This window comes from Solanum lycopersicum, chromosome 10, assembly GCF_036512215.1.
Source record: "Solanum lycopersicum chromosome 10, SLM_r2.1".
NCBI classification, from domain to species: Eukaryota; Viridiplantae; Streptophyta; class Magnoliopsida; order Solanales; family Solanaceae; genus Solanum; species Solanum lycopersicum.
The window spans coordinates 13,044,340-13,059,133 of record NC_090809.1 but is presented as its reverse complement, the minus strand read 5'-3'; the positions used below and the strand labels follow the sequence as shown (position 1 = coordinate 13,059,133).

The window sequence follows — 14,794 nt, the reverse complement described above, 5'->3', positions numbered from 1 at the left end:
TTAGTTGACTTATGTCCCTTACTTGATCCATGTTTGAATGTGAATATTTGATGTCTTGACTTACGATGCTAAAGCCTCTTAGTATTGTATGTGTGAATGACATGAGACCTTAAATGATGTTAAGAGAGTCCTTTATGTGAAACATTGAACCTAGTGGTAAGGTTATAAATGTTGAAGTCGAATGTCGTAATGGTATCATTCAAGTAAAGGAATGATAGACTTAAGGTTGATTGGCTGGAATGACATTATATCAAACCTTAGGAAAGTCATGATGAGATTCTTGTCGCCATTGTAAGGTAGCCCTAGAGGACTTCTTTTGTAGGATAAATGTGATTGGGTCATGAACTTGATATGGAACCCCTTTATATGAACCTTAAGTGTAAATTACTCCATGAGAACAAAGGCTAGCACCGAGTGAGTATGGTAAGGGAAGTTGTTCTAGTTAAAGAATGAAACTAGATTACAAAGCATGTCCTTCATATTCCTTAACTGTGTGCCTACATGGGATGTGTCTAAGTTCTATCATTGGCAAGTAGAACACCCTCATCGTAGTAGGTTAGAACTTTGGATTCCGTGTTTTTCTATCATGGTCTATGTTGGTTATTGCCTATTCTCACCATATGGGATACCTACTAGCATTAGAGATGTTTTATGAAGTTTAGGTGGTGGTATGGGACGCTATCTAGGTATTGTCCAAGAGCATTATTTGAATGTCTTTATGTGAGGTATGAGTCTTAAATGAACTAATGAATGTAATGACTTTAGTAAGAAATTATGCTAAATGAATAAGTACTTATCTAGAGTAGTTAAGGGTTGTCTAGTTAAGGTGTGAATGGGGCATAGGAATGGTCACTTCTTATCGTACATTTAAAAGTCTTAAGAATGACTCTAGTTAGGGAAAATGATTGAATATGTAGACATGATCTAAACTTAGGTAGTCTTAAGGATTACTTAGGTAATCTTGAAGAGGTCAATCATGGACGTTATCTTCTTGATTTACTTAAGTAAGTCTTCTGATAGCCTTTGGAAAGAAAATGTCATATTAGCTATATGTTGTTGTGTTAAGTGAGAATGATTCTATCCTAGGTAGTCTATAGGATCTCTTAAGTATGTGTGTAACGGATTTATGGGAGGTCTCTTAACAACTCACTCAAGTGAGACGTAGAATCACCTTTGGTAGAAGAATCTCATGTTGATGTGTATGGTGTCTTGTAAGTGTGTATGTGTCTTATTATAGTAGTCTTGAGAATCATTTACGCATGCCTAGATAGGTTGTATGGGAGGTCTCTCTTTGTGTTGCTTAAGTGAGTCTTAGGATAGCTTTTAGTGGGAAAATTATGTGTTAAAAGATGTTTAAGATGAAGTGAAGAGGTTTCACTGTAATAGTGAATAACTTCAATGTACAATGAATAAAGCTCACTGTAAGGTTGATCTAAAAAATGCTATAACTTGACTAAGTGATTTCTTATGTGTTTCTAAGTTGATAAATGTTATTCTTATGATTATATTATGATGTTTAAATGAAAAGATGCATATTTCCAATAAAAGTTCGTTTTCATGATTTTCATGCATTATGTCATACTTAGTACATGTGGTTGTACTAATCCATGTTTTTATCTGTCTTTATAGTGGTTGGTAGACGAGGAGCATTTGGGAAGCAAGACTTGGATCGCAGCATTCATTCAAATGAAGTTGAAGTATGTCCTCATTTGACTCGAGGTCATAGATGTCTTTTATTTTTCTTTATTAAAGTATTGTAATAGACTAAGTATTTCTATATTCGTATTGTGTATGGGCCGTGTCCCAAAGTATTCTTGTGTCTATGTTTGATGAGATTGAGACTTAGTATTTTCTATGATTTTATATGAAAGAGTTTTTAAAGACTATGAAATGTTTTGTCAAAAGTTTTAATTCTGCACTACTTTTCATTATATATATGCGATGAATGATATGTAAGGGCTTGTACAAGACCTTCGAGAGGTGAAATACGCCGGTTGCAATTTGAGATTGACCCTAACTTCTAGGGTGTGGTTTCGGGATGTGACAGGGCTCAAGTCTTGTCCAGATTTTGTTGACTTACACTTTTATGATTAATTAGGTTGTTGTACCCTCGAGGGGACAAGTCAAAAAGGATTATTGTTGGACCGGTGAATATATTTGTTGCAATGAGTTTGAATCTCCTTAAAGAGAGCGAGATATTTGTGCCTCATTAGCCGAAAGTGATTTTTATTTCTTCATTTTATTTTCAATTGTAATGTTGTAATATAGTAATTTTAACTTATAAAAATGTATTTTTATCTATTAAAAAAATCTCACACAAGTGTGAATCAACCACCATAGAACTTTTCCTCTCAAACTGTATCTTTGAATTGCTTATAAGTATTGGTCATTTTGAAAAGGAGAGGGATTCATGGTATTCTTCATTTTATGTTCAGTTTTTCACTGTACTGAATTAAGCTTAGAAAAATTTCAACTTCCTATAGAATGCACGGTCAAAAATATGGTCTTTTTCAGCTTTATCATTTGTTGCAGAATGTAGGAATAAAGATAGTCTGTAATATAGCTTAACTGTTAAAACTTTTGGATCTCATAGAATACTCCTTTATCAATTTGGAGAAGAAAGAATCCTCTCTTTCCAATAGCTTTGCTGGTGTGTCATATTCAGCTATTCTTCTTGTGTTAAGGACAAGTGAAGGAAGGATTTAGAAGTTTATTCAATAATACAAGAGATTTAGGTGCATGCATGCATTAATATTTTACCTTCATTCAAGACCAAGACAAGATCACTTTCAATGACTGTGTGGATAATGTGAGCTATTGTGACCACTGTTCGATTTTTGAACTCTTGACTGATTATCTTTTGTAACATGCATCAGTTGCAGCATCAACTGATGTTTTTGCTTCATCCAGAACAAGAATGCTGCATTTCTTTAGCAAGGCTCTTCCAAGACAGAAAAGCTGCCTTTGACCAACGCTCCAATTCTCTCCGTTTTCAACCACTGTCAAACTCAATACATTAGTAGGTTTAAGCAAGGAAAAATATATATGTCATAAGATTCTACTTCTTATCAAGAAATTTCTAGTCTAACCTGTACATTCTAGTTTCTCTGGCTTTGCACGTATTATATCACCAAGTTGGCATTTGTCTAGAGCCTGTCAAAAGAAAAATAGACTATATTATTATTATTATTATTATTATTATTCTTTATCCAAATCACTAATGTAAAACATAAGCTAATTTAACTCTGGTTGTTGTGCGGAATTTGAGATAATACGAGAAAATATAAACGCGAAAAACAAGACAACAGATTTACGTGGTTCACCAATAAATTGGCTACGTCCACGGGAAGAGAGGGAGCAGTTTTATTATGGAGAGGCAAAAACAGAATTACAGAATAGGGTTTCCCATAGCGTCTATATATAGTGCTAAGCTACGCCCTAACAGGCTTGGGCCCAACATACAGAATCAACAGAAAATTAAGGGCCCAATACAACAACATTGTATACCGTCGGGCCGGGGGCGTCTCCGCCCCCCCGGACCCCCAGCCCAGGGGGCGCGTCGCCCCCCTGGACCCCCCGACTCGCTGACCGGGCAGTGAGACCCCCGTCCTTTCTGTTTGTAGCGGGTCCGATTCAAGGCATTCAACAAATCTCCACCTTGACTTGAATTCTCCGAACAGATTCTTCAGACGCACTATGATAGTGCCAGGCCTCCCCCTCTTCCTCAGAGTTGTCCCGCAGGGCAATTAACAGCTTCTGATGTTGAGCAAGTCCAAACAGTGTTGAAACTTGCTCTGTGGAACCGGTTTTGTGAACATATCAGCAGGATTATCAGCAGTTCCTACTTTCTTCACCTTGATTCTCTTCTCACTTCTCAGAAAATGATACCTTACGTCAATATGTTTGGTTCTCTCATGATGGACTTGATCCTTGGCTAGAAAAATTGCGCTCAAACTGTCACAATACACCGTAGCCTGATCATGATGCAGACCAAGATCACTAACCAGCCCTTTCAACCAAATCCCTTCTTTTGCAGCCTCTGTCAAGGCCATGTACTCCGCTTCCGTAGTAGACAAAGTCACTGTAGGTTGCAAAGTTGCCTTCCAACTGACGACAGATCCTCCAAGGGTAAACACATAGCCAGTCATCGATCTTCTTGTGTCAACATCTCCAGCATAGTCTGAATCAGAATAGCCAGTAACCAAGCACTGAGTATCACCTCCATAAATGAGACCAACGTCAGATGTACCTCTAAGGTACCGGAAAATTCTCTTCACAGCCTGCCAATGTTCTCTCCCTGGTTGTCCCATGAATCTGCTCACTACACTGACTGCATGTGCTAAATCTGGCCTTGTACAGACCATAGCATACATCAAACTTCCTACGGCACTGGCATAAGGGACTCGTGACATATACTCCTTCTCTTCTTCTGACTGTGGAGAGAACATGGAAGTGAGATGGATATTGGCAGCACTGGGGGTATCAATGGGCTTAGATGAAGACATGCCAAACCTCGCCAAGACCTTCTGAATGTAGCTTCTCTGTGACAAGAAAAGTTTCCTTCTCTCTCTGTCTCTAATGATCTCCATCCCTAAAATCTTCCGAGCGGCTCCCAGATCCTTCATCTCAAACTCAGCACTAAGTAAACCCTTCAGCTTCTGAATGTCATACTTCTTCTTTGCAGCTATCAACATATCATCTACATAAAGCACCAGATAGATGAATGAATCATCATTGAGCCTATTGTAGTAGACACAACAATCATATGAGCTCCGAGTATAGCCCAACTTCACCATATAGCTGTCAAACCTTTTATACCACTGCCTTGGAGACTGCTTAAGTCCATATAAGGACTTCTTCAACTTGCAGACGTGATTTTCCTTCCCTGGAACTTGGAAACCATCCGGCTGAGTCATGTATATCTCTTCCTCCAACTCTCCATGTAGAAACGCTGTCTTCACATCAAGTTGTTCAAGCTCCAGATTTTGATGTGCAACTATCGCTAGTAACACTCGGATGGAAGTATGTCTGACCACTGGTGAGAAGATCTCATTGTAGTCCACTCCCTCTCTTTGGTTGAAACCTCTAGCAACAACCCTGGCTTTATACTTGACTCCTTCTGCTGGTGATATCCCTTCCTTCTTCTTGAAAACCCATTTGCAAGTAATAATCTTTCTCCCCGAAGGCTGTATGACCAGATCCCATGTCTGATTCTTGTGTAGGGACTCCATCTCATCTCCCATAGCGGCAAACCATTTTTCAGAATCAGAACTTAAAATGGCTTCTTTGTAAGTAGACGGCTTAGATGTATCTACCTCTTCAGCAACCTGCAGTGCATAACCCACCATGTCCTCAAAACCATACCTCGTAGGTGGCCGAACTCCAACCCTCCTTGGCCGATCTTGAGCTATACTCTGATGGATATCTGATGGCATAGATTCTGGAATATCAGTTTCTGTCTGTGGCTCTTGATCCTCCTCTTCAGGTTCCTTTAAATCGCTCTCGTTCTGAATGACTTGAAACTCCACCTGTTTGTCAAGACTCCCAGTTTCTGACGTAGTTGTAGGCTTCACAATGGTTCTAAGCAGAGAACTTTCATCAAAGACAACGTTCCTGCTCATAATAACCCTCTTTTCTGCTGGAGACCAGATTCTGAAACCTTTCACTCCATCTCCGTAGCCCACAAATACTCCCTTTTTAGCTCTTGGTTCTAACTTACCTTCACTGACGTGATAGTAAGCCGTACAACCAAAAGCTTTCAGATTTGAATAATCAACAGCTTTTCCTGACCACATCTCCATAGGTGTCTTGCACTGTATGCCTGTATGTGGTCCGCGGTTAATCAAGTAGCAAGCTGTACTAACCGCTTCTGCCCAGAATCTTCTATCTAGCCCAGCATTAGAGAGCATGCACCTTGCTCTCTCCAGAAGTGTTTGATTCATCCGTTCAGCTACACCGTTATGCTGTGGTGTATTTCTGACTGTACGATGTCGAGCAATCCCTTCATCCTTACAGAATTGGTCAAATTCAGACCAACAGAATTCCAGCCCATTATCAGTTCGCAACCTCTTGATCTTCTTCCCTGTTTGATTTTCCATCAAAATTTTCCACTCCTTGAACTTCTGGAAGGCTTCACTTTTATGCTTCATCATGTACACCCAAGTCATCCTTGAGTAGTCATCAATAATGGACACAAAAAATCTGCAGCCTCCCAAAGACTCAACATGGAATGGACCCCAGCAATCAGAATGGATATAATCAAGTGTGCCTTTTGTTCTATGAATGGCCTTTGGAAACTTGTTGCGATGTAGTTTTCCAAAAACACAATGTTCACAAAACTCTAGGCTCTTAACCTTATGACCAGCAAGTAAATCCTCCTTTGACAGAATTTGCATCCCTCTTTCACCCATATGACCAAGTCTCATGTGCCATAACTTAGTCATATCCTTCTGGTGAAATTCTGACGATGCAACATGGGCTGAACCTGTAACCGTGGAACCTTGTAGAAAATACAAAGTACCACGCATGACACCTTTCAGAATCAAATTTGAACCCTTCCAGACCCGCAAGACTCCATCTTTTCCCGACCAGCTGAATCCCTTGCTGTCCAAAAGACTGAGAGATATCAGATTTTTCGTCATCAATGGAACGTGCCTGACCTCGTTCAATGTGCAGAAGCTACCATCATGTGTCCTTATCTTGATCAAGCCTGTCCCAACCACCTTGCAGACAGAACTGTTGGCCATCGAGATGCTGCCTCCGTCTACCTGCTCATAAGTCGTGAACCACTCTCTCCTAGGACAGATGTGATAGGATGCCACAGAATCAAGAACCCACACATCTGTGCTCATCCGCAACTAGGGCAATATCTTCTTCAGAATTGGTGTCTTCTTCAGCAACAGCAGCAGACACTGATTGTTTTTCCGATTGCTTCTTCTTCTTCGGACAATCAAATTTCCAATGTCCCTTCTCCTTGCAGTAATTACAAACATCATCCGGCTTTGCACCCTTCGACATCGGCTTATTTTTCTTTCCGCCGTTTTTCCTTCCCTTTCCGCTACTGGTGAACAGACCGGAAGGTTGTATGTCCGTACTTGTGCCGTTAGCCTTATGCCGTAATTTCCTGCTATGAAGGGCCGATCTGACTACTTCGAGTGACACAGTATCTTTCCCAACAATGAACGATTGAACAAAATTCTCAAACGACATTGGGAGAGATACTAACAGAATCAGGGCAGCATCTTCATCCTCGATCTTCACATCGATATTACGCAATTCTAATAACAAAGTATTCAATTGCTCTAAGTGTTCCCTGAGTTGTGTACCTTCAGCCATTCGTAAACCGAATAGACGTTGTTTCAGAAGCAGCTTGTTGGTTAGAGATTTTGTCATGTACAAACTCTCCAGCTTCAACCACAGACCAGCAGCAGTCTCTTCATCCGAGACCTCCGTGATGACGTCATCCGCGAGACACAGCATGATCGTCGAGTGCGCCTTTTCCTCCAGAATCGCCATCTCAGGAGTAACGACGGCGTTCTTGTCTTTCGACAACGGCGCCCAGAAGCCTTGCTGTTTCAACAAAGCCCGCATCTTGATCTGCCATAAACTGAAACTGTTCCTCCCTGTGAATTTGTCGATTTTCACGTTCAAAGCAGACATCTCGAATTCTCCAAGAACACCAATTAACCGAGAGGCTCTGATACCAATTTGTTGTGCGGAATTTGAGATAATACGAGAGGCAAAACAGAATTATAGAATAGAGTTTCCCATAGCGTCTATATATAGTGCTAAGCTACGCCCTAACAGGCTTGGGCCCAACATACAGAATCAACAGAAAATTAAGGGCCCAATACAACAACATTGTATACCGTCGGGCCGGGGGCGTCTCCGCCCCCCCGGACCCCCAGCCCAGGGGGCACGTCGCCCCCCTGGACCCCCCGACTCGCTGTTTGTAGCGGGTCCGATTCAAGGCATTCAACACTGGTTAAAGTCTTTGTTTCAATATTTGCAAAACAAGTCTTTAAGATGACTCTTTGTTCTCTTGGATTGTTACGATGAAAAAATGTTGATTTATACGCCAATAAAATCTTGTGAATGTAAATGGACTTGTTTGCATAATTCTTTTTCAATTGTGAGTGCAATAAGTACCTCCCAGATTTTAGTATCAGAGTGTTGTGCTAGTGGATCTAGGTTTCCTCTAACTGTTCCCTCAAACATTGTTGGATCCTCAGGAATAATACTAAGCCTTGACCTCAAATCATAAAGGCCAATCTTGCAAATATCTACATCATCAATGATAATGCTTCCTTCTCGGGGTTCTACAATCTTGAAAAGAGCCTGAATGAGGGTATATTTACCACTTCCTGTTCTGCACACAACACCAACTTTCTTACTTCCAGGCAATGTGCAAGTTATGTTTTTCAAAACACAAGGGAGGTGTTCAGCATAACGTATCTGCAGATAGAGATATAGGGATGATATCATCAGTGGGTGGAAATTTTAAATTAATCAAGCCAAAAAATATGTAAACAAGTGAGTATATATTATTCCTGCCAGTTTTTGGTCAAATATAGTTTTATACCTTGTATCCTGATCATTATAGGAGTAGTGAAGACATACTAGAACCACAAAAATTGTACAGTATCTTTAAGTTTGACATCTATTACTATTGGATGATATCCTACTGCGCGAATTATTGCAAACCTCATATTTTGACATTGTCTTTCTTTACCTGCAATTTTGGAAGGAAATTGTACCAGTTTCTGGCCAAGTGCTTGATGGTCTGCTATTTTCTATTACAAGTGGTGCTTCACTGGCAAGGTTCGAGTACTAGAGAATCCTTTTAACTGATATCATTTTGTTTTCAGCATTGCAAATATTCCATATAACTGAAGCTTGTAAAACATTCAAATTGATCCCATATGTTACTGCTAATCCTGCAATGCCTGTAGAATATAAAGCAACATCCATTTTTTCTGATTTCTTTCATGATATTGAACTTGTTAACCACCTCAACAAAAAGAAAGTGAGAAAAGAATCTTCTGAATTTCTTAAGAAACATGTCTTTGACATCTTTAGTTCCTACCTTTGTTGTACATAACATTATAAACACTAACAGTTACATTTCTGATGCTTACTTGGATTTATAATTCCTTCCGGGAGTGTGACTAGCAGAACAAGTGAGAAGGCAAAAACAAAATTAGCCAGCTGGTTCAGTCTAAAAGAAAGCCATTCCATTGCGAATACATTGTGAAACCATGGCCTTGAATGACCATCTATGAGACAAAGGTTTGCATGTGCAAAGCTATCTTTTTGGTTGAAAGCACGAATTGTTGCTGCTCCTGCAAGTGATTCTGCAAAGTGATGGAGGATCGGAGCTCTTTGAACTCCAGATAATCGAGCAAGCTCCCTTGCAGTTGGTATGTAGTATTGCTGGCATTTTTAATAATACTATCTTAAAATTACGTATTATAAATATTAGAAAGAAAATCTTTGGAATCTTCAATAAACATAGAGTTTGTTTATCCTTTCATCTTTAAATAATCGGTGTAGCTATATTTTTCCAAACATCACTTACTGATGTATACAAAAAACTCTTTTGCGTGGTATCTAAATGAGAAATGCTTATTTTAGTAGAAAACAATTGCCTTTATCACTACGTCAGCTTCATATATCATGAGCACAAGAGTACTTTGCCTAAAATAAGACAGCAACTTGTCACGGACTTTTCGAATCGGACAATACTCCGTGCGGCACTTGACGGTCTACTCACGATTCTTGCACGATCTTGTAGACTCAAGTAAGCCTTCCTCTATTTGTATCGCTACGAGAACTTTAGAAAGAGAAAACAAAGGCAGATTTTGAAAGAAAAGACTTGTATTGATATGTTGGTTGATAGATGTATTACAAATACAATGACTACCTATTTATACTACTCTAGACACTAAGAGTAAATAAATGCTACACTATACACAAGCCCCTAAGTCCATGCCCACAAGACATGCTACTAAGTCTTCCAAAAAAGGACTCCTAGCCTTGACTAGTCTGCCCCCACGTCCAAGAGGCCTTGAGCAAGCCTCATCAAGGCCTGAAACTGCTGCCCCTTCACCTTCAGTAACAGCTGTAATGGCTGTAACTGCTGTAACAGCTAAAACGGCTGAAACTGCCGAAACGGTTGTAACGGCTGCCCCTCCAACTGCTGCTTGTTTGGGCGCCTGAACCTTGGTCTGCTGGCCGGTTTGGGCTGCTTGACCTCTTGCGCCTGCTGCTGGCTGCCTAGGCAGGTCACGATCTGCCTGGGTATCGGGCGGGTCGTGACAAACTTCTTGTTTTAATATAGTTAGCATTTGAAGATTTAAACATGTATGCTTGCTTACCTGGTACCAAATGCATACTGCTGTTATTGGAATAAAGATGACAAATACTTCCCATGCGGCCGGCGACATGACTGCAATTGTCCCAAGAAGCTGAATAATGGAGAAGGCACACCAACCCAACTTGTTTGCCATTTTCAAGTCTAGAACACTTTGGTCTCTCGATGCCTGTTCATGTAAAAAGATGGCTTGATGATTGATCCAATACGATTGCATTAATGAATCAACTGAATTTCACCCTTAAGTTCTAGAGATTATGGCAAGAGTTTAGACAGTTCACTTTGTTGTTGTCATGTTTTATTTATCCTGACTATCTTACTATGATATTTCTCTATGGATTAACTTGTGAGTTACGATTGGTTGAGCAGACAAATTCAGATACCACATGACTGTACACTGGAAGAAGCCTACTTGCTTTATGCGTTATGAGGTATAACTAACATTCCGTTATTTAGATTATCTAAAATATGTTCCTCAGACTTATAGTTGTTATCATGCCTGGTTTGTTCCTATTCAATATGTTATATGTACCAGGTATATATCTACCATATCCGTGTACATGCATGATAACAAAAACTAACCAATTATTCTGTACGAGTCTTAGCTAAATCCACACATCTCAGTCAGATTAAGGGAAGTAAACTGCAGGTTATATGTTGTCCAATCCCAGTCAACTAACATTGAGTTACTTACACGATTTAAGATTCCTCCAATAGGAGTAGAGTTGAAGAATGACATAGGAGCACGAAAAATGTTGTGCAGCATGTGTCTAAAGAGATTTTCTGTTGTTCGAAGGCTTGTTATAGCCACAAAAGATGACCGTACTAGCACACAAAGAGAACTTCCAACAGCGAGAAGCACATAAACAAGAAGTACGAAGTTCATCTTCTCTGCTATTGGTGTTACATCACTTGTGGGACATGACTGTGCCATCCAGTAGTTGCTGGCTATCTGAAGCAATTGAAATGATGATTGCGCTAGAAGAATTATTGTAATAAAGGCACCACCTTTTACAATTGTCAAGTAAGAAATATAAATTTCTTTTCCAATGCTTCCTTTTTCTCTCTCCTCATACTTCACAAGTCTGCCATCCTTCTCTGTTATCTCTATGCAGAGATTGTGTTCTGAATCCTGCTTAGTGTGTGAAATTCTGCATTTATGTTACTATCTGTATCAAGACCACCATCAGTAACTGCATCTTCAAATTGTCAACTTGAGTTTTCAACTGTTAAAATTGATTCTAAATCCTGGTTGTGTGCTCCAACTAGAACTTCAAATCCAATATTTTGCTTCAATAGTTGTTCAAAACTACCAGTTTGTGCAATTTTTTTATTTTGCATCACCTATTGATATAAGGAGTTAGATTTTGAATATTTGTCAAAGTTACTGAAATCTTAGAGTCTAAATATTAGTACTAATGTTTAAATTATTTTCCGTCCTGAATAGGCAACCTCTAAATATTTGGAAAGTTGTAACACTTTCCAGCTTGTTTTGAACCATGCAACATGTATACACTCTTAATCTGGATGAGGCAAAACTTTCATGTCAAATTTGGAAGGTGGGGGATCCTATAGAATCCTATTCCAATAGCTAAAGGGCTCATAGTCACTACATCAGAAGATTGTTGAGTTGTAAGGGTGATGGTACGTAGTATATATAAATTATGCAGATGTTTTATAAGTTAAATGGATGGAACAAGTCGAAATTATGTTTTCCTACATACCAGATGAGATCTGCTGCTGGAAGAAACTCAACTTGGTGTGTAACATAAAGTATGGTCTTTCCCTTGAGAACCCTCATGAAGCACTCCTGCATCATGCAGAAAACTATATATAACTCATAAATGTTTAAAAAGCGAGACTAGAATTAATTAGTGTTTGATACCTGAAAGAGGTGTGTACCTGTGTGAGCATCGACAGTTCTGAAAGGGTCATCTAGAAGATATATATCAGCATCTTGATAAATGGCACGAGCAATTTGTATTCTCTGCTTCTGACCTCCGCTCATATTTATACCTCTTTCTCCTATTTTTGTTAGATCGCCAGCAGGGAATAGTTCAAAATCTTTTTTCAGAGCACATGCATCAACTGTTGTGTCATACTTGACACTTTGATAAGGTTTTCCGAATAGACCATTCTCCTTAATATTTCCTATAAGTATGCAAGGAGACTGAGGGACATATGCGACTTCACCGCTGATCTTCACCATCCCTGACAATTTTGGCATCTCTCCTAGAACACTAGAAAGCAAGCTTGACTTACCTGATCCAACAGTGCCACAAATTGCCACCTTCATTCCCTTCTTAACTTGTTAATATATTCCATAAAGGGTTGGGATTCTTGATTCCGTGTCCCAGCTGAATGTTCCACTCTTTATCTCAACCCCAAATTGTGTTTCATCTTTCGAAAAAAATTCAACTACATCGCGTTGAATCTCATCTTCCTGTAAGTAGGAAGCAATTCTATCAGCAGAAACTTTTCCTTATGCTATCGCAGACAGTAAATCTGGCAAATTGAATATAGGATCTTGAAGCATCCGAAATGTAGCCAATGCAGATAAGACCCTCCCTGCACTCAGTGGAATGCCCATCATAACACATCCAGAAAAGGTTGCCACAAAAATAAATGTAGGTGATCCCCAGAAGATAAAAGCACTTAGTGCTGACAATCTAAGTGATTTCCATAACCAATTATGCTCCACTTTTCTCAACATCTCCACCTTATGTAGATAATAACTATCCCATGCCTGAAGTTTTATAGTCTTCATATTCCGCAAAATCTCTGAGGTGGATTTCATTCTTTCATCTTTGGACTCGATTATCTTTGTTTGACAACCCTTAAGGGTTCTTATAAGGGGTATGTTTCCAGTCATCACTATCACCGTTGTCCCTAATGCCACAACTGCCCCCATTCCTAGATTCATGTGTAAAATATAGATGGCCAATGATATCTGGATTGGTAACATCCATATTGTGTTGAGGTACCATATAAAATCTGTAATCCTTTGTACATACACGCTCATGTAATTTATTATCTCTCCGCTCGTGTAGCTTTGCCGTGATTGACTTGATAAAAGTAGGCCCTTTTGGTAAATGTGAGATATCAGAGCACCTCTTAGCCGAAGGCCTAGCTGCCGAGCTCCAAATATCCAGTGCCTTTGTGCAATTGTCTCGACCATTTTCGCACCAAGAAAAGCTAGTGCTAGAAGATAGCCACTTTGTAAACCCCGAATTTTCTTTTTGTTGAGGAAGTTTACAAAGTCGTCAATAAGGTATGGACCAACATAAGATGATCCTGCACTAATAACTGCAAACAGTGCATTTATTGCTGCTTTCTTTCCTCCAAATAAGTAAATGGCCTTATAGATAGATGGGTTTGTGGTTCCATCCCTTTCCTTTACATATTTGAGGCTTTCCTCAAAGGAATCAAATAGAAATTTTGCAGAGTCCCTGAAGTCGACATCTGGGACTTCATCCTGGTCAATGGGCTTGTTGACTCCAACTTCAAATAGTGGATTGAGCCAAGAGAAGGTGATCAGTTGGAGAAGAGTAGCTTTTCCATATGGGCTTTTGGCTTCGGAATTCTTTTCCCTCTTTCCATTTAGAAGTGGTTCAGTAGTTGACATGTCAAAAATTATTATGCCTGTCTTCCCTCTAATAGACATAACTAGCAGACATGTTGATGCAATAAGACCAAGGATATCCACACAGTCTGCAAGTCCTAGATGATGTTCGTCGCTTGTGATGACAAAATGGGCGTCAAGAGTTACATGAGTAAGAGACAGAACGAAGTTGGAGATCCACCAAATTCTAAGGATCCAAGGAAATTTTATGTATTTCTTATTATGAGTTGTGTAGAGCATAAGAAACGAAGCTGCCCATGATGTAATTTGCAGAATCTCAATAGGAAATTTGAATTGGCAGTGAGCACCATTATTTCTCTTTTGCAACATAAAGAGCATTATGAGATGAGTGCTCAATAATATGGTTGTGCAGATAATGCTAAATATGAAGGAAATGTCAACTTTTGTACTATTGCCAACTGTCATAGCCTTGTCCCAGTTGCCTTTGTATAGGAGTGAATCCAGTAGTAAGATTCCGAGGAATCTCAGTAAGACAGTGATGTTGGCGTCCTTCAATAAGCAGCGCAACAATGGATGTACCCATGCAAGGATATTTAAATCTAACATAAACAATGATGTCATTAATTACCAAAAGTAAAGGAGAGTGTTCCACAACTCAAGTTTACTTTCATGAAATTAAGGGGATTCATCGAGAATTCATTCCAAACCTTTGGAATTGGGGATATTTTTTTCAAACAAAACAAAGACAAGACTTTGGGGTATACATTGGGCTTATATTTGTCGGTTAACGCATTTTCCCAAAGGTATCTAATTGGTATAATTAGTTAGTATATTATATA

The 14,794-nt window shown here is 39.4% G+C and overlaps 1 protein-coding gene across 1 annotated transcript; it reads right to left on the bottom strand.

Moving 5' to 3' along the window:
- Window positions 1-2,564: 2,564 nt before the first annotated feature.
- On the bottom strand, window positions 2,565-14,531 carry LOC101266463 (putative ABC transporter C family member 15). The gene is given in 12 exon segments (XM_069289796.1): window positions 2,565-2,673; window positions 2,748-2,871; window positions 2,874-2,999; window positions 3,090-3,153; window positions 8,149-8,462; window positions 8,739-8,945; window positions 9,138-9,432; window positions 10,377-10,541; window positions 11,067-11,522; window positions 11,525-11,716; window positions 12,093-12,182; window positions 12,258-14,531. Coding segments are annotated over 12 exon segments (4,305 nt in total). The 5' UTR covers window positions 14,421-14,531.
- Window positions 14,532-14,794: the final 263 nt, after the last annotated feature.